The 12,413-nt window shown below is 46.9% G+C and overlaps 1 protein-coding gene across 2 annotated transcripts in view; it reads left to right on the top strand.

Annotated features, from left to right (window-relative positions):
• ABCC5 (ATP binding cassette subfamily C member 5) overlaps positions 1-3,635 on the top strand; it is a 90,033-nt gene extending 86,398 nt beyond the window's left edge. For both annotated transcript variants that reach the window (XM_049105665.1, XM_025451594.3), the window contains exon 30: positions 2,167-3,635. In XM_049105665.1, coding sequence (XP_048961622.1) covers positions 2,167-2,268 — 102 coding nt within the window. In that variant the 3' untranslated portion in view covers positions 2,269-3,635. The remainder of the gene's footprint in view (positions 1-2,166) is intronic.
• Positions 3,636-12,413: the final 8,778 nt, after the last annotated feature.

Here is a 12,413-nt window from a genome sequence, read left to right as displayed (position 1 = left end):
CTTGTCTCTCTGAAAGACACAGCTTAAATACCCTGATTTGCCTCTGCCACCTTAAACTTGATATGTCCCTCTCGTGTAGCTCCTCTGCCTCCTCTGATGGTAGCTGGCTAATGCCCCATCTCCCCTATTAGACTGTAAACTCTCTTAGGGCAGGGCTCCATACCACATTCTTTGCACATGGTAGATGTTAAGTATGTCACTCACGACGTTAAGTAAATTTATGTTGAACAGATACCTCCTTTGTGTGCACCTGGGATGGCAATAGATTAATGGTTCAGCAGAAATAACAAGCCAGTTACAATGTGTGACTCTGATTAATAATAATGGCCACCAAAATAGCCACTTCCATCAAATGCTTATTGCGTGTCAGGCACCATGCTAGGGGCCTTACATACTGTCTCTCAACATGTAATTAATCATCACAACCACTGAGAAAGATACAGATGTTTTAACCCTGCCTTCCAAAAGAGGAGATGGGCTCAGGGAACTGAACCTATCTCCAGCACACAGGAAGGAAGAGTTGGAGCTGAGCTAGGCCAGTGACTCCAAAGCCAGTGTTTTACACTGCAGGACCACTCTGTCCTTCTGTGGAGAAGTACTGAGAAAAGCAATTAATATAACAGGTGTAAGCTGGGCTTCAGAGTGGAGTTTGAGAGAACATAGGAATTCATTATTTTTCTCCTCATTTTGAAATTATATTAATGTTAGTGTGTTTTGTTACTATCTTTGTTTGCATTATCCTAAATGTTTACTGTGATTCTTATGCATTAGATACACAGAGCTACTGCTCTGTACATAGGTATTAAATAGAATATAATAAAGTAGAGGGGACCAAGAACAGTTGGGAAGTTCTTTCTTAAAGACGCACATCTAGGGATCCCTGAGTGGCTCAGCGGTTGAGCGTCTGCCTTGGGCTCAGGGCATGATCCTGGAGATCCGGGATGGAGTCCCACGTCGGGTTCCCTGCATGAAGCCTGCTTCTCCCTCTGCCTATGTCTCTGCCTCTCTATCTCTCGGTGTCTCTCATGAATAAATAAATTAAATCTTAAAAAAAAAAAAAGATGCACATCTAGACCACATTGTTTCTACGAGTGGCCTAATGTTTTGGAATGGGGATTGTTTGGCTCTTTATGAAGGACTCTGTCCTTCTTTTCCCTTAATTTTTGTTTCTCGTGAATTGAAATTGCCTTGTAATTTTAGGAAAACCTGAAAAAAGCATAAAGGCAAAAATAAGTTAAGTCATTTACCTCCTCAGGGACAAGCATCAGTAATTCATAATAGATTAATTTATCCCCTGCCAGCATTTTTCATGCCCCTATATACCCAGACTCTAGTGGGTAGGATGTGCTCTGCTGTGGACGCACAATTCTGGAATGAAAGAGGTGAATAGTAGGAGTCTGTCATCCCATGGCCAGAGGCCAGAGGGGTGGCTCTTCAGCAGCTCAGCAAGGTCAGGTTCTGTGTCAGCTTCCACCCAGGGCCCACCTTCCCTCCCCTCATGGTGTGGGATGTCTGTGCTAGCACCCAACATCACATCCTCACACAAGCAGTCCTGGGGAAGTGTACTTTGTCCTCATGCCTATATTGGGCAGAACAGCCTTTCCTAGAAGCATCTCAGAGACTTCTCCTTGGTCAAGGCTGTGCCCCATGCCTTGGCCCGCTAGCAAGAAGGCTGGGAAAGTGAGTGTGTGACATTTTCTGCCTCTATCATGGAATGCAGGTTCTACCAGCAAATCATTCAGGGTTTTGTTTTGTTTTTTTTTTTTTTACTGCAATATGATTTTCCGTGGCTGCATAGAAGTCCATCATAGGAATGGATAATTGACCAAATGACTTACTTCCTTTTTATTCTGTGAAGTGGGTATTTTGAGCTGTTCCTTTTCCATCTATAGTGGGTCAGTTTACACAAGATGACATTTGCCTACTATGCCCTTGACTTGAGCTGTAATTTTTTTCCCCCTGAGACTGATGTGAAGGAGATCTGGATGTCTTTGTCTCTAACCCTTTGCTTATGCCCTGGTTAGTAAAAACAAAAAATCAAAAGTGGAACCCACAGGGGCATGGCAGGACTCATCGGATTGTGTGTCACTGTGATTCTGCCCCCAGGGGGCTTTGGGGCAGTGGTCCTCTGAATGACCCTGAGTGACGTGTCTCCTTCCTTTGCAGGTGGTGGAGTTCGACACCCCATCAGTCCTTCTGTCCAATGACAGCTCCCGGTTCTATGCCATGTTTGCTGCTGTGGAGAACAAGGTTGCTGTCAAGGGCTAACTCCTCCCCGCCACCAACGTCTCTTTCCTTGGAGCATTTGCCATCCCCTGCCTTGGGCAGGCCCCTCATCGCGTCCTCCTGCCGAAACCTTGCCTTTCCCAATTTTATCTTTCGCACAGCAGTTCAGGATTGGCTTGTGTGTTTCAATTTTAGGGAGAGTCATATTTTGATTATTGTATTTATTCCATATTCATGTAAACAAAATTTAGTTTTTGTTCTTAATTGCACTCTAAAAGGTTCAGGGAACCGTTATTATAAATGTATCAGAGGCCTATAATGAAGCTTTATACGTGTAGCTATATCTATATATAATTCTGTACATAGCCTATATTTACAGTGAAAATGTAAGCTGTTTATTTTATATTAAAATAAGCACTGTCCTGATAACAGTGCAAATTCCTTTCTATCATTTTTGTACAGTTTGCTGTACTAGAGATCTGATTTTGCTATTAGATTGTAGGAAGGGTAGCATACTGTTCTTCTTCGGCTGGTGGTTTCACGGTGCCGGGCTCTGTGGGTGTTGAACAGGAAGATGTGTGGCAGTAGTGGGCCCTCCAAGGGCCCCCTCTGTGTCCCCGCACAGCCACACCCAGGGCGGGTGGAGGGGGCTGCTGGAGGCCACGCAGAGCGCCGTGAATTCTCAGGGCTCCTGCTTTCTGTCCTGTTGTCATTCACTGTTTCCGTCGGGAGAGCAGTGGGGCAAAGCCCCAGACCCCCAGAACCCCCTTCACTCCCTCTGTCAGGAATGAGAATCATGGAAGAACATTCCTTGGACGGGGGGAGGTTCTTTCCTGCCTTCCTCTTTTTGCTGTTGTTTCTTAACCAGAATCAAGTCTCTTCTTCACAGAGTGTCCCACTGCCTCAGGTTCCTAACGCTGGCCAATGCACAGAGCTCTCCAGCTCCTACACCTGTTGGCTCCAAACCCCGGGGCCGGCTGCTGCTTTCGTCAGTGGTACTTTTTTCATTTGCCTGGTCCCGCACCTCCGCAGTTCAGTGACAGGGTTCAGGAGTTTGTGGGTCTGTTCTCTCTCACTGCAGTTGTCACACAGTCTGTCTCCCTCCAAAGTCTGCAACTTTAAGCAGCTCTTGCTAATCAGTGTCTCACACTGGTGTAGAAGTTTTTTGTACTGTAAAGAGACCTACCTCAGGTTGCTGATTGCTGTGTGGTTCCGTGTGTTCCCGCAAACCCCCTTTGTGCTGTGGGACCAGTAGCTCAGGTGGGCGTGGTCGCTGCTGTCATCAACTGAATGGTCAGCGTTGCATGTCGTGACCAACTAGACATTCTGTCGCCTTAGCATGTTTGCTGAACACCTTGTGGAAGCAAAAATCTGAAAAAGTGAATAAAATTATTTTGGATTTTGTAGCACTCTTGGTGTTTAAAAGATGTCTTTGAATGGCTTTGGGGTCCTAGAGCCTTGGCTCTGAATATTCAATGATGGAGTCCCATGCTGGAAAGACCAGTGACAGAGCAGGTTGGTTGCCAGAGCAGGTTGGTTACCAGCGTTCCAGCATGCCTGGAATCATCATGGCAGGGGCTTTAGTCCCTTCAGCCTGTGTTCCTGGGCCTAGTCACCAGATAAAGCTGCCCTGCTGCTAATGGGGGGTGGGGCGGGGGTGTGTGAATGGTTGTGGGGAGGCAGGCAGTTGTGCTGAAATATACTTTAAACGAGCGGTTTGTTGAGAATTCTCAGTGATTCAAACAATGCATTTGCCCTTTCAGCCAGTTCATTCAGATGAACTCCTTGAGAATTAAACACCATTCCAAAGGTACTCATTCTAAAGCTTCTCAATATATCGTGTCGAGTGCAGCCAAGAAGGCTTTTAAACTCTTTGTATTGGTTCTGCTGATCATCAGTGGAAATCATATCTTAAACCTAGCCATTTCTGTAAACTGCCATCTTAAAAATTCAGGGGGCTGGCCCTGAAGTTAAAATTCGGTTCCTCCTTGCCATGTACCAAGTGCTAAGTAGGCACCTGTGACCGTGGCACATGTCCTGGGTGGTGCAAGTATGGAACGTCCCTATCGTTGCACAATGTCCCATTGGACGGCACTAAGGTAAACAGCCACTTTTTTTGATTCCCTGGGTTTGCCTTCCAAGAAGGTAACGGTATCAGTGGAAGAGCTCCTGTGTGCTTGTCCTGTTCAAGCGAGCGAGTCCCTGCTGCATGTGAGACACTCCCCCCTAAGGAGCCCCTCCTTTACTGCCCTTCTCTTCTATCTCCCCGTCTGTCTCCCTCACCTCTCTCACTGCTTAGCCCCTTAAAGGGAGGCACTTCCTACCTTCTGCCCACTGCCTCCCCCGCCATGGATCTTTCACTCCTACAGACACAGCTGCGGGCTTGGCCTGTCTCCTCCTCAGTGGGAGCGCCTCCAGCGGCATCTTCTGGGGGCCTCAGACAGCCTCTCAAAAGTCTAACGGGGCTCCTTGTCTCAATCAGCAGTCCTCTGGCCTCCTTAGTCTCTAGACTAAGTCTAGAAACCTTGAATGATTTCAGCTCTCCTGTCCCTTCCTGATAAAATCCGTCACTCCAGGGCCTACACATTCCCACCACCACCCCCTTCTCTTCTCTGCTTCTGCCCTAATTCAGGCCCACCTCCCTTCTTTTTTCATATTGTGGCTACAGCTCATAACCAGTCTCCCTGCTTCAGTGGCCTTCTCCGGACCATTGTATATACTATTGTCAAAATGCTGACCAAAAATGCAAGTTGGTCAAATACTTTGCCCAGCAAAAATTTTCAGGGGACAGTTGCTCGTAAAACGGCCCATATTCCTTAGGTTGGCATTCGCGGTGTCCATTACCTGGCTCCAACCCTCTATTTCTACTCGGTATTCCTAGAAACAGTCCAATATTTTCACACCTTGAAGTCGTTGCTATTAGCCTGGAAACAATTGATCCTCTCCTGTTTGTTTTTTTGAGAAGGATGGGGTGGGGGTCAGAGCGGGAGAGAGAAAGAATCTCAAGCCGGCTCCATGCCCATTGTGGGGCCTGACTCAGGGCTCGATCTCACAACCCTGAGATCATGACCTGAGCTGAAATTGAGTCTGACCCTTAACAGACTGAGCCACCCAGGTGCCCCAATCCTCTTGTTTAAAAAACCTATGTTTTGGGGACACCTGGGTGGCTCAATGGTTGAGCATCTGCCTTCGGCTCAGGGCGTGGTCCCAGAGACCTGGGATCAAGTTCCGAATCAGACTTCCCTCGGGGAGCCTGCCTCTCCTTCTGCCTATGTCTGCCTCTTTCTGTATGCTTCTCATGAATAAATGAATAAAATCTTTAAAAAAAATTTTAAAAAGCCATGTTTTGGAGCACCTGCTGGCTCAGTTGGTGGAGGGTATGACTCTTGATCTCGGGGTCGTGAGTCCAAGCCCCACATTGGGCATTGAGTGCACTTAAATAAATAAGCCATGGTTATTTATTTATTTATTTATTTATTTATTTATTTTTATTATTTTTCTTAAGATTTTATTTATTTATTCATGAGAGAAAGAGAGAAGCAGAGACACTGGCAGAGGGAGAAGCAGGCTCCACGCAGGGAGCCCGACGTGGGACTCGATCTTGGGATCCTGGGCCAAAGGCAGATGGGCCAAAGGCAGATGCTAAACTGGTGAGCCACCCAGGCATCCCAAGCCATGTTTTTTTTAAACTCAGATCAACTATTATCTCCTTTACTAGCCTTTCTCTTCAGATTCCCTTGGGTTCCTATAACCCTTTGCTTACACATCTACGTTTATTTCCTTTTTCCTTACATATTATAACATTATTTTCGTATATCTGCCCATGAATATAAACTTCTTAAAGGCAGTAAATCATCTTTGTGTACCTTATAACTCCTGGCTTAAATATTATGTTTTACGTATAGTAGATGCTTCGTAAGTATCACACTACTCAGCTGACTCTTGAATAGGGCTGTCCTCCCCACCCCCCCTTCAAAGCTGAGGTTGAAAGAAAGCGGCTCCCTGTGGGAACCCCAATGGACACTCAGCAGAATTCTAGATGCCAAGTTTATTGCAACTGTCAGATGTCACAGTATCATTTCCTCTTCTACAAAGCCTGGAGACTAGAGTCAGCAGTTGAGGAGTGTTGATGGGGAGCAAACTGGGATACTTGCAAGAGTGAAAGAAGGCACAATTAATAATAAAATGTACAAAACAGTGCTCTGTGCTCTAGCACTGGCCCTTGCCCTGAGTGCCTGCATGTGGTGTCTGAGTCTAGAATCCTCCTTTGGTTAGGGATTCCTGGGTCTCCCAACCCTCCCTAGTAACAGCTACAGTCCCCTGAGGACTTGACCTAACTGTCCAGAGGCAGTCAGGCCACATGTATTTGTTTGCATTCACTTCCATGAATTACTGGGGCACGTTGTACAAATTAAACACAAGCATAAGAAATAAAATCCCCTCTTTGTTCGGGTGTGTGAAGTTTGGGGACCTCTCCTGCCTCACCTCTCATTTCTTCCATCTCTAGTGGTTTCTGTATCTCTTGATATTTATCTCCTCTCCTGTTTGTAGTGGATGGAGATGGGGGGTTGGGGGGATGGAACATCCTTCAGGCACTGAGCTTGGATTTAGCACTGATTTTGGGTAGATCTGGAAGTGGGAGAAACCACCTGAGCCCCGCCTACTGGGGGAAGCTGAGAGATCTCCACTGGTGTTCAGTGTGATATGGGACATGGCTCCTGCCTGGGGCATAGGCCCCTGGGCCGAAGCTGCAATATGTGGTCTTTACCCACTGTTTCTCCAAGGGCCACAGAAGAGGGTCTGGATGGGGGCCTGTGGGCAGAGAAGGGAGGAGGAGAGGAAAGGGCATTTCAGCTCTGAAGACACGGTTCCTGGGTCAGCATCAGAGAGGATGCAAAGGCACACCCAAAGCCAAGCAAGCCCTTGCACAGAAGGCTTCTACAGCTGCATCAGAACCTTTGGAAACAGGGCAGCCCCGGTGGCTCAGTGGTTTAGCGCCTGCCTTCAGCCTGGGGCATGATCCTGGAGTCCCAGGATTGAGTCCCATGTCAGGCTCCCTGCATGGAGACTGCTTCTCCCTCTGCCTCTCTCTCTATGTGTGTGTCTGTCATGAATAAGTAAATAAAATCTTTAAAAAAAAAAAAAAAAAAAAGAACCTCTGGAAACATGACTGAGTGTTTCACACCCGTTTTCTCTTTGCCTTTAGCAAGCTTCCTTTTGAGTATGCTGGCTTGTCCCACCTGGGAGACAGCTGTGGAATGGGAAAACTGAATTTGGAGACAGAAAACCTGGATTATTAAACAAATCAGCTCACCTTCTGAGCCTCACTTTCTTCATCTGGAAAGTGGAAGCAATAACTTTCTTCACAGTATCCTAGAGAGGACTGGTTTAGAAATTTGATGTGAAATTACTTCATACAAGGAAGGTGCTCAACTAAAACATCTTATTGATTTAAGTTGTTCCTAGAGGACGAGGAGAGAGGGGTCTGAGTTTCATCCATCCTCAGCTTAGCATTTGAAAGAGAAAACAGGGAACCCCATGGCTTGGGTGATGATGATGGCTAGAATCACGAGACTGCCTATGAAGGAGCTTTTGGAGGGGCAGACATACTCTGCATGAGGGCTTCCCTTTAAGTAGGAGCTTTGTGGTCCACATCCAACATCTCACTTGGGAGCCCCCACCTCACAATCTGACAACAAAGGCTTGGCCCAGCAATGAAGAAGAAGTTAGTACCTTGCTGGAGCCTCCATTCTAGATCTGTATCCCTGGATCTGCCATCCCTGGAATCCAGTGGTCATCTGGCCCTGTGTGCTGGATGTCTCTGGCTTAGGAGCCACATCCCATCCTCAGCAGCCAGTGTGACCTTGGGCAAGAGAGGGAGGAGGGCAAGTTCAGGGTTCAACACACTTGGAAGCACTGAGCAGACAAGTCTTCCACTTGTATAATACCTTTCTACAACTTCAAGAAAAGTCCTCAAATGTCATAGCTGATTTGGAGGAGGCTCTGGACAGCATTCCTGGCCAAGATACAGAGACGACAGCTGAAGCCAAATGGAATGTGGTCATTGAGATCACAGGCAGACAATAGACCCATCTTTCTAAACTACCCCCATCTCCAAAAGCAGAGTCACAGCGCTGCCTAACTACCTTCATCTGTGCTAAAGCCTCTATCAAAACCCTCATGACCACCAGCACCCCAAAACTACCATCCACATGTACCCAAACTGCCAAACCATCTGAATTAAATTGGAGGCTAGACCGTTATTCTAGGTGACATATTTCTGTTGAGAATGGTCGCTGGTCTCGAGTAGCTCACACTGCAGTGGGGAGAGGAGGCGGTCCAAGAGTCTGGGCATGCATGAAAGGAGCCCCATGTAGAAGCTCCTGTAAATGGACCACTGGTGTGCTCACAAGAGAGGAAGATTGTGCACTGTGGGATTGGATCCCAGGGCCACCAAGTCTTTCTGTCAGTGAGTCCACATCACTCAATGGCTACTCACGACTCTGAGCAGAAACCCGAAGAAAGGGAGATCTGGTTGCCTTTAGGAGCTTGACATATTGTGGGAAAGATGGCGTAGACACAAAACGTAGACAACAAAACCAAGGAATCAATCCAGAATAAGGCAAGGACCACCACGGGAGACAGCTGGCATGTTTTCAGGAAGTGGCGAGGGATTGGTGGGGTTGACTAGAGAAGATTTTGGAGGGGTGAAGTTTCTGAAAAAAAAATGTTATGAGGAGGAAGGAACATGATTTTCTGGAGAGGGAAAGGCAACTTCTAACAAACAGGTAGCAGTTTTGTGGGAATGGCATCAGTAACAAATATTGTACAAGCATGGAACATTATCCACAGCCCTTCCATGGAGTGTTGTCTAATCCCCCCATTGTCCCCAGTCCTAGGCAATCACTGATTTCCTTTCCATCTCCCTAGATTGGTCTATGCTGGACATTTCACATTAATGGAATCATGCAATATGTTCTTTGTGTCTTGCTTCTTTCACTTAGCATAATGTTTTCAGGTTCGTCCATGTTACAGGATATATTAGTACTTCATTCTATTTTGTTGTCAAATAATATTCCACTGTATGATTATACCACATTTTATTTATCCATTCATCAGTTGATAGACATTTGAGTTGCTTCCACTTTTTGGACTTGATGAATAATGCCACTATAAACATATGTGCACAAGTTTTTGTGTGAACACATATTCTCGTTTCTTTTCAGTATATACCTAGGAGTGGAATTGCTGGGCCATATGTTAACTCTATAATTAATTAGTTGAGGAACCGCTTCCAAAGGAGCTGCACCATTTTACGTTCTCTATGGGATATTTTACCCTCCAGCTGCTAATTGGATTTGACCAGTGGGAGGCACTGACAGAGATCAGAGAGTGAAGGAAAGTAAAGGTTGGGTATTTATCCCCGTAGAATTGCCATAAACCAGCTGCATCTGGCTAGCAAAGGCCTGAGCTCTTGCCAGTGACCCTCTCCACCGAGCTAGGGGCTCCAGGTTCTTCCAACATCTCTATCCTTTTACATTAAAAAAAAAAAAAGTAGTAAAATATACATAACACAAAATTTTCCATTTTAACTGTTCTTATGTGTACGGTTCAGTGGCATTACGTACATTTACACTGTTGTCAACCACCACCAGCAAGCATCTCCAAAATTTTCCCATCTGCCCAAACTGAAACTCTACCCATTAAACAATGTTCCTTGACTTTTTTGAGTGGTAAAAGCTCCCCACTGTGGCTAGGCTTGAGCACTGCACTATGCTTTGTGGTTCCCCTAACCCCTGCCCACACATCTTTGTAAATTATCTCTTTATTAGACTATCCTTAATTTACTCAACTTGAGTGCACCATCTACCTCCTGCTGGCACTGGTAAGGGTATAGAGTTCTATGGGGCAGATAGTTTTTTCAATTGTACGAATGCAAAAACTGAGGCCAGTGGAGGCTGAATCACTTGCCTGGGGTCACTCACCCAGTAAAAGAAGAGCTAGGATCTAGATTGGCTTGAGGACAAATGAAACTTTAAAAGCAAAGACTACAGAGCTTGACTATGGACAAACAAATGGAGACCCCAGGCAAGGGAGGAGTCCAAACCTGACCTGAGCTTGGAGCTAGGTGGAGGACAGTGACTGGATGCTGGGGAGGCCTCCACGGAGGCTGCTTAGTGCCTGGACAGAGAAGGGCAGGAAGTGTGAGTTCCAGTTTCGTATCCTGAGTTGGAGTAGCATATCCTGAGGGGAGACGACGCCACTCCAGGGGCTGTCCCCCATCCCTTGCTGAACCTACCCATGTAGTCCTCTGAGAGTCCTAGGCAGAGGCTGAAAGGAGCCTGACTGGCATTGAGCTCCATGGGCCAGAGTTGAGGCTTCTGTGGGAGAGAAGGTATCCCAACCCGTCCCAGGCTGAGCAGCAGGACCTCATTGTGACTGGCACGGCCGAATGGATTTACTCCATTGGGAAAGACTCCCGGAACTTGTGTCCCTCTGTGATGCTGCCTGAGAATGCTGACATAAAAGTGGAGGTCAGGCAGGGTGGGTGAGGAGAGTGGCCAGAGGAGGCTAAGGAGAAGGCTGGATTGCACTGGAAACCCTGGGACCGGGAATCCGAGGGGTATGGGGAGGCCCAAATGTTGCCTCTGCTCAGCAGGCTGGCTTTACTCACTTTCCTGCCCTGGAAACTTGGCACCTTCTACTGAAAAGGGAGCTTCCTCCTGGCTCCTTCCCCTTCCCATCCGAGAACCCATGGCAGCTAAGCTTTCAGCTATACCCAGAGACACTGCTCTAGGTGGGAATTCGGTCCTCTACTGGAGGTCCTGAAGGGGTAGGCAGATGAGCCTCCCTCTCTCAGCCGGGACACTAGAAGGAAGGAACTGGGCTCAGACACGTGGGGGTGAATCCTGGTCCTGCCACTCACTAGCTCTGTGGCCTTGAGCTTCCTTCAGTTCCGCATCTGTCAAATGCAGGAATGTTGGAGGAATTGCAAAAAATTGAAGGTAAAAACTGTGCAGAGGGGCACCTGGGTGGCTGGTGGTTGATTGTCTTCCATCGACTCAGGGTGTGATCCCAGGGTCCTGGGATCGAGTCCTGCATCAGGCCACCACAGGGAGCCTGCTTCTCCCTTTGCCTATGTCTCTGCCTCTCTCTCTGTGCCTCTCATGAATAAATAAATAAAATCTTAAAAAAAAAAAAAAACAAAAAGACTGTGCAGAGCCTATCTCTGCCCAGAAGAGGATTCTGAGGGAGAAGCCTACTGCCCTTGACCGTGACACTACCAGGAAAACTAACAGAACCATGCCTAGGGGAGCACTGTGTGTGTGGATGGAAGGGGTTTTCTGAAAAGCCATTTGTGATGGGAGATGGGGGAAATGGGCACACCCAAGTACCAATGGCTACACTAAGCCACCTTCTAGGGCCAGTGGATCTCAGCAGTTGGAGGGCTTCTGTTGTGTTGAGTGGGGTTTGAAGTCCAAGTCAGAGATGAATGGCTGCTGAGAACTCTGGATACCAGGAGACTCTTCCCTTCCCCATGACAACAGTCAGCTCTCAATCAATGTTGACTAAATATTTTTTAATATTAAGTTTTGGTTGAAGATACTAGATGACTGGTCCCCAGGCTCCTCATGCAGTGAGAAGAACACTGCACTGGGAGTTGACAAACCTGGGTTTTCAGTCCTTGTCTTTTGCTTTCTTTTTTGGCCTCCATTTTCTTCTTCTTCTCCTTCTTTTAGGATTTATTTATTTATTTGAGGAGGGAAGGGGCAAAGGGAGAGGGAGAAGGAGAATCTCAAGCAGACTCCCGCTGAGCACAGAGCCTGAAGTAGGGCTCGATCCCAAGACCCTAGGATCATGACCTGAGCTGAAACCAAGAGTCAAATGCCTAACTGACTGAGCCACCTGGGCACGCTGACACATTTCTTCTTCTTAACAATGTTATCCTTTACACGTTGTTGTTACTGTTATTCTTATTTTACAGACAGGGAAACCAGGTTAGAGAGCTCAGGTAAGGGCCCCAAACCCACAGTAACTAACTGACTTACCTGAGTTTCAAATTCTTCTCCCTCTGATTCCAAAGTTTTAGCTCTTTCTACCACATTCCCTGACATTCTGATTACTCCAAAAATGTTCTCTATTGAAGTCAATGAGCCGACTGTTGGATGGAGATGGTTTTTTGCCCA

The sequence above is a fragment of the Canis lupus genome, chromosome 34 (assembly GCF_003254725.2).
Source record: "Canis lupus dingo isolate Sandy chromosome 34, ASM325472v2, whole genome shotgun sequence".
NCBI classification, from domain to species: Eukaryota; Metazoa; Chordata; class Mammalia; order Carnivora; family Canidae; genus Canis; species Canis lupus.
Note: the sequence above shows the minus strand (reverse complement) of the source record. Positions and strands in the feature narration are given on the sequence as shown.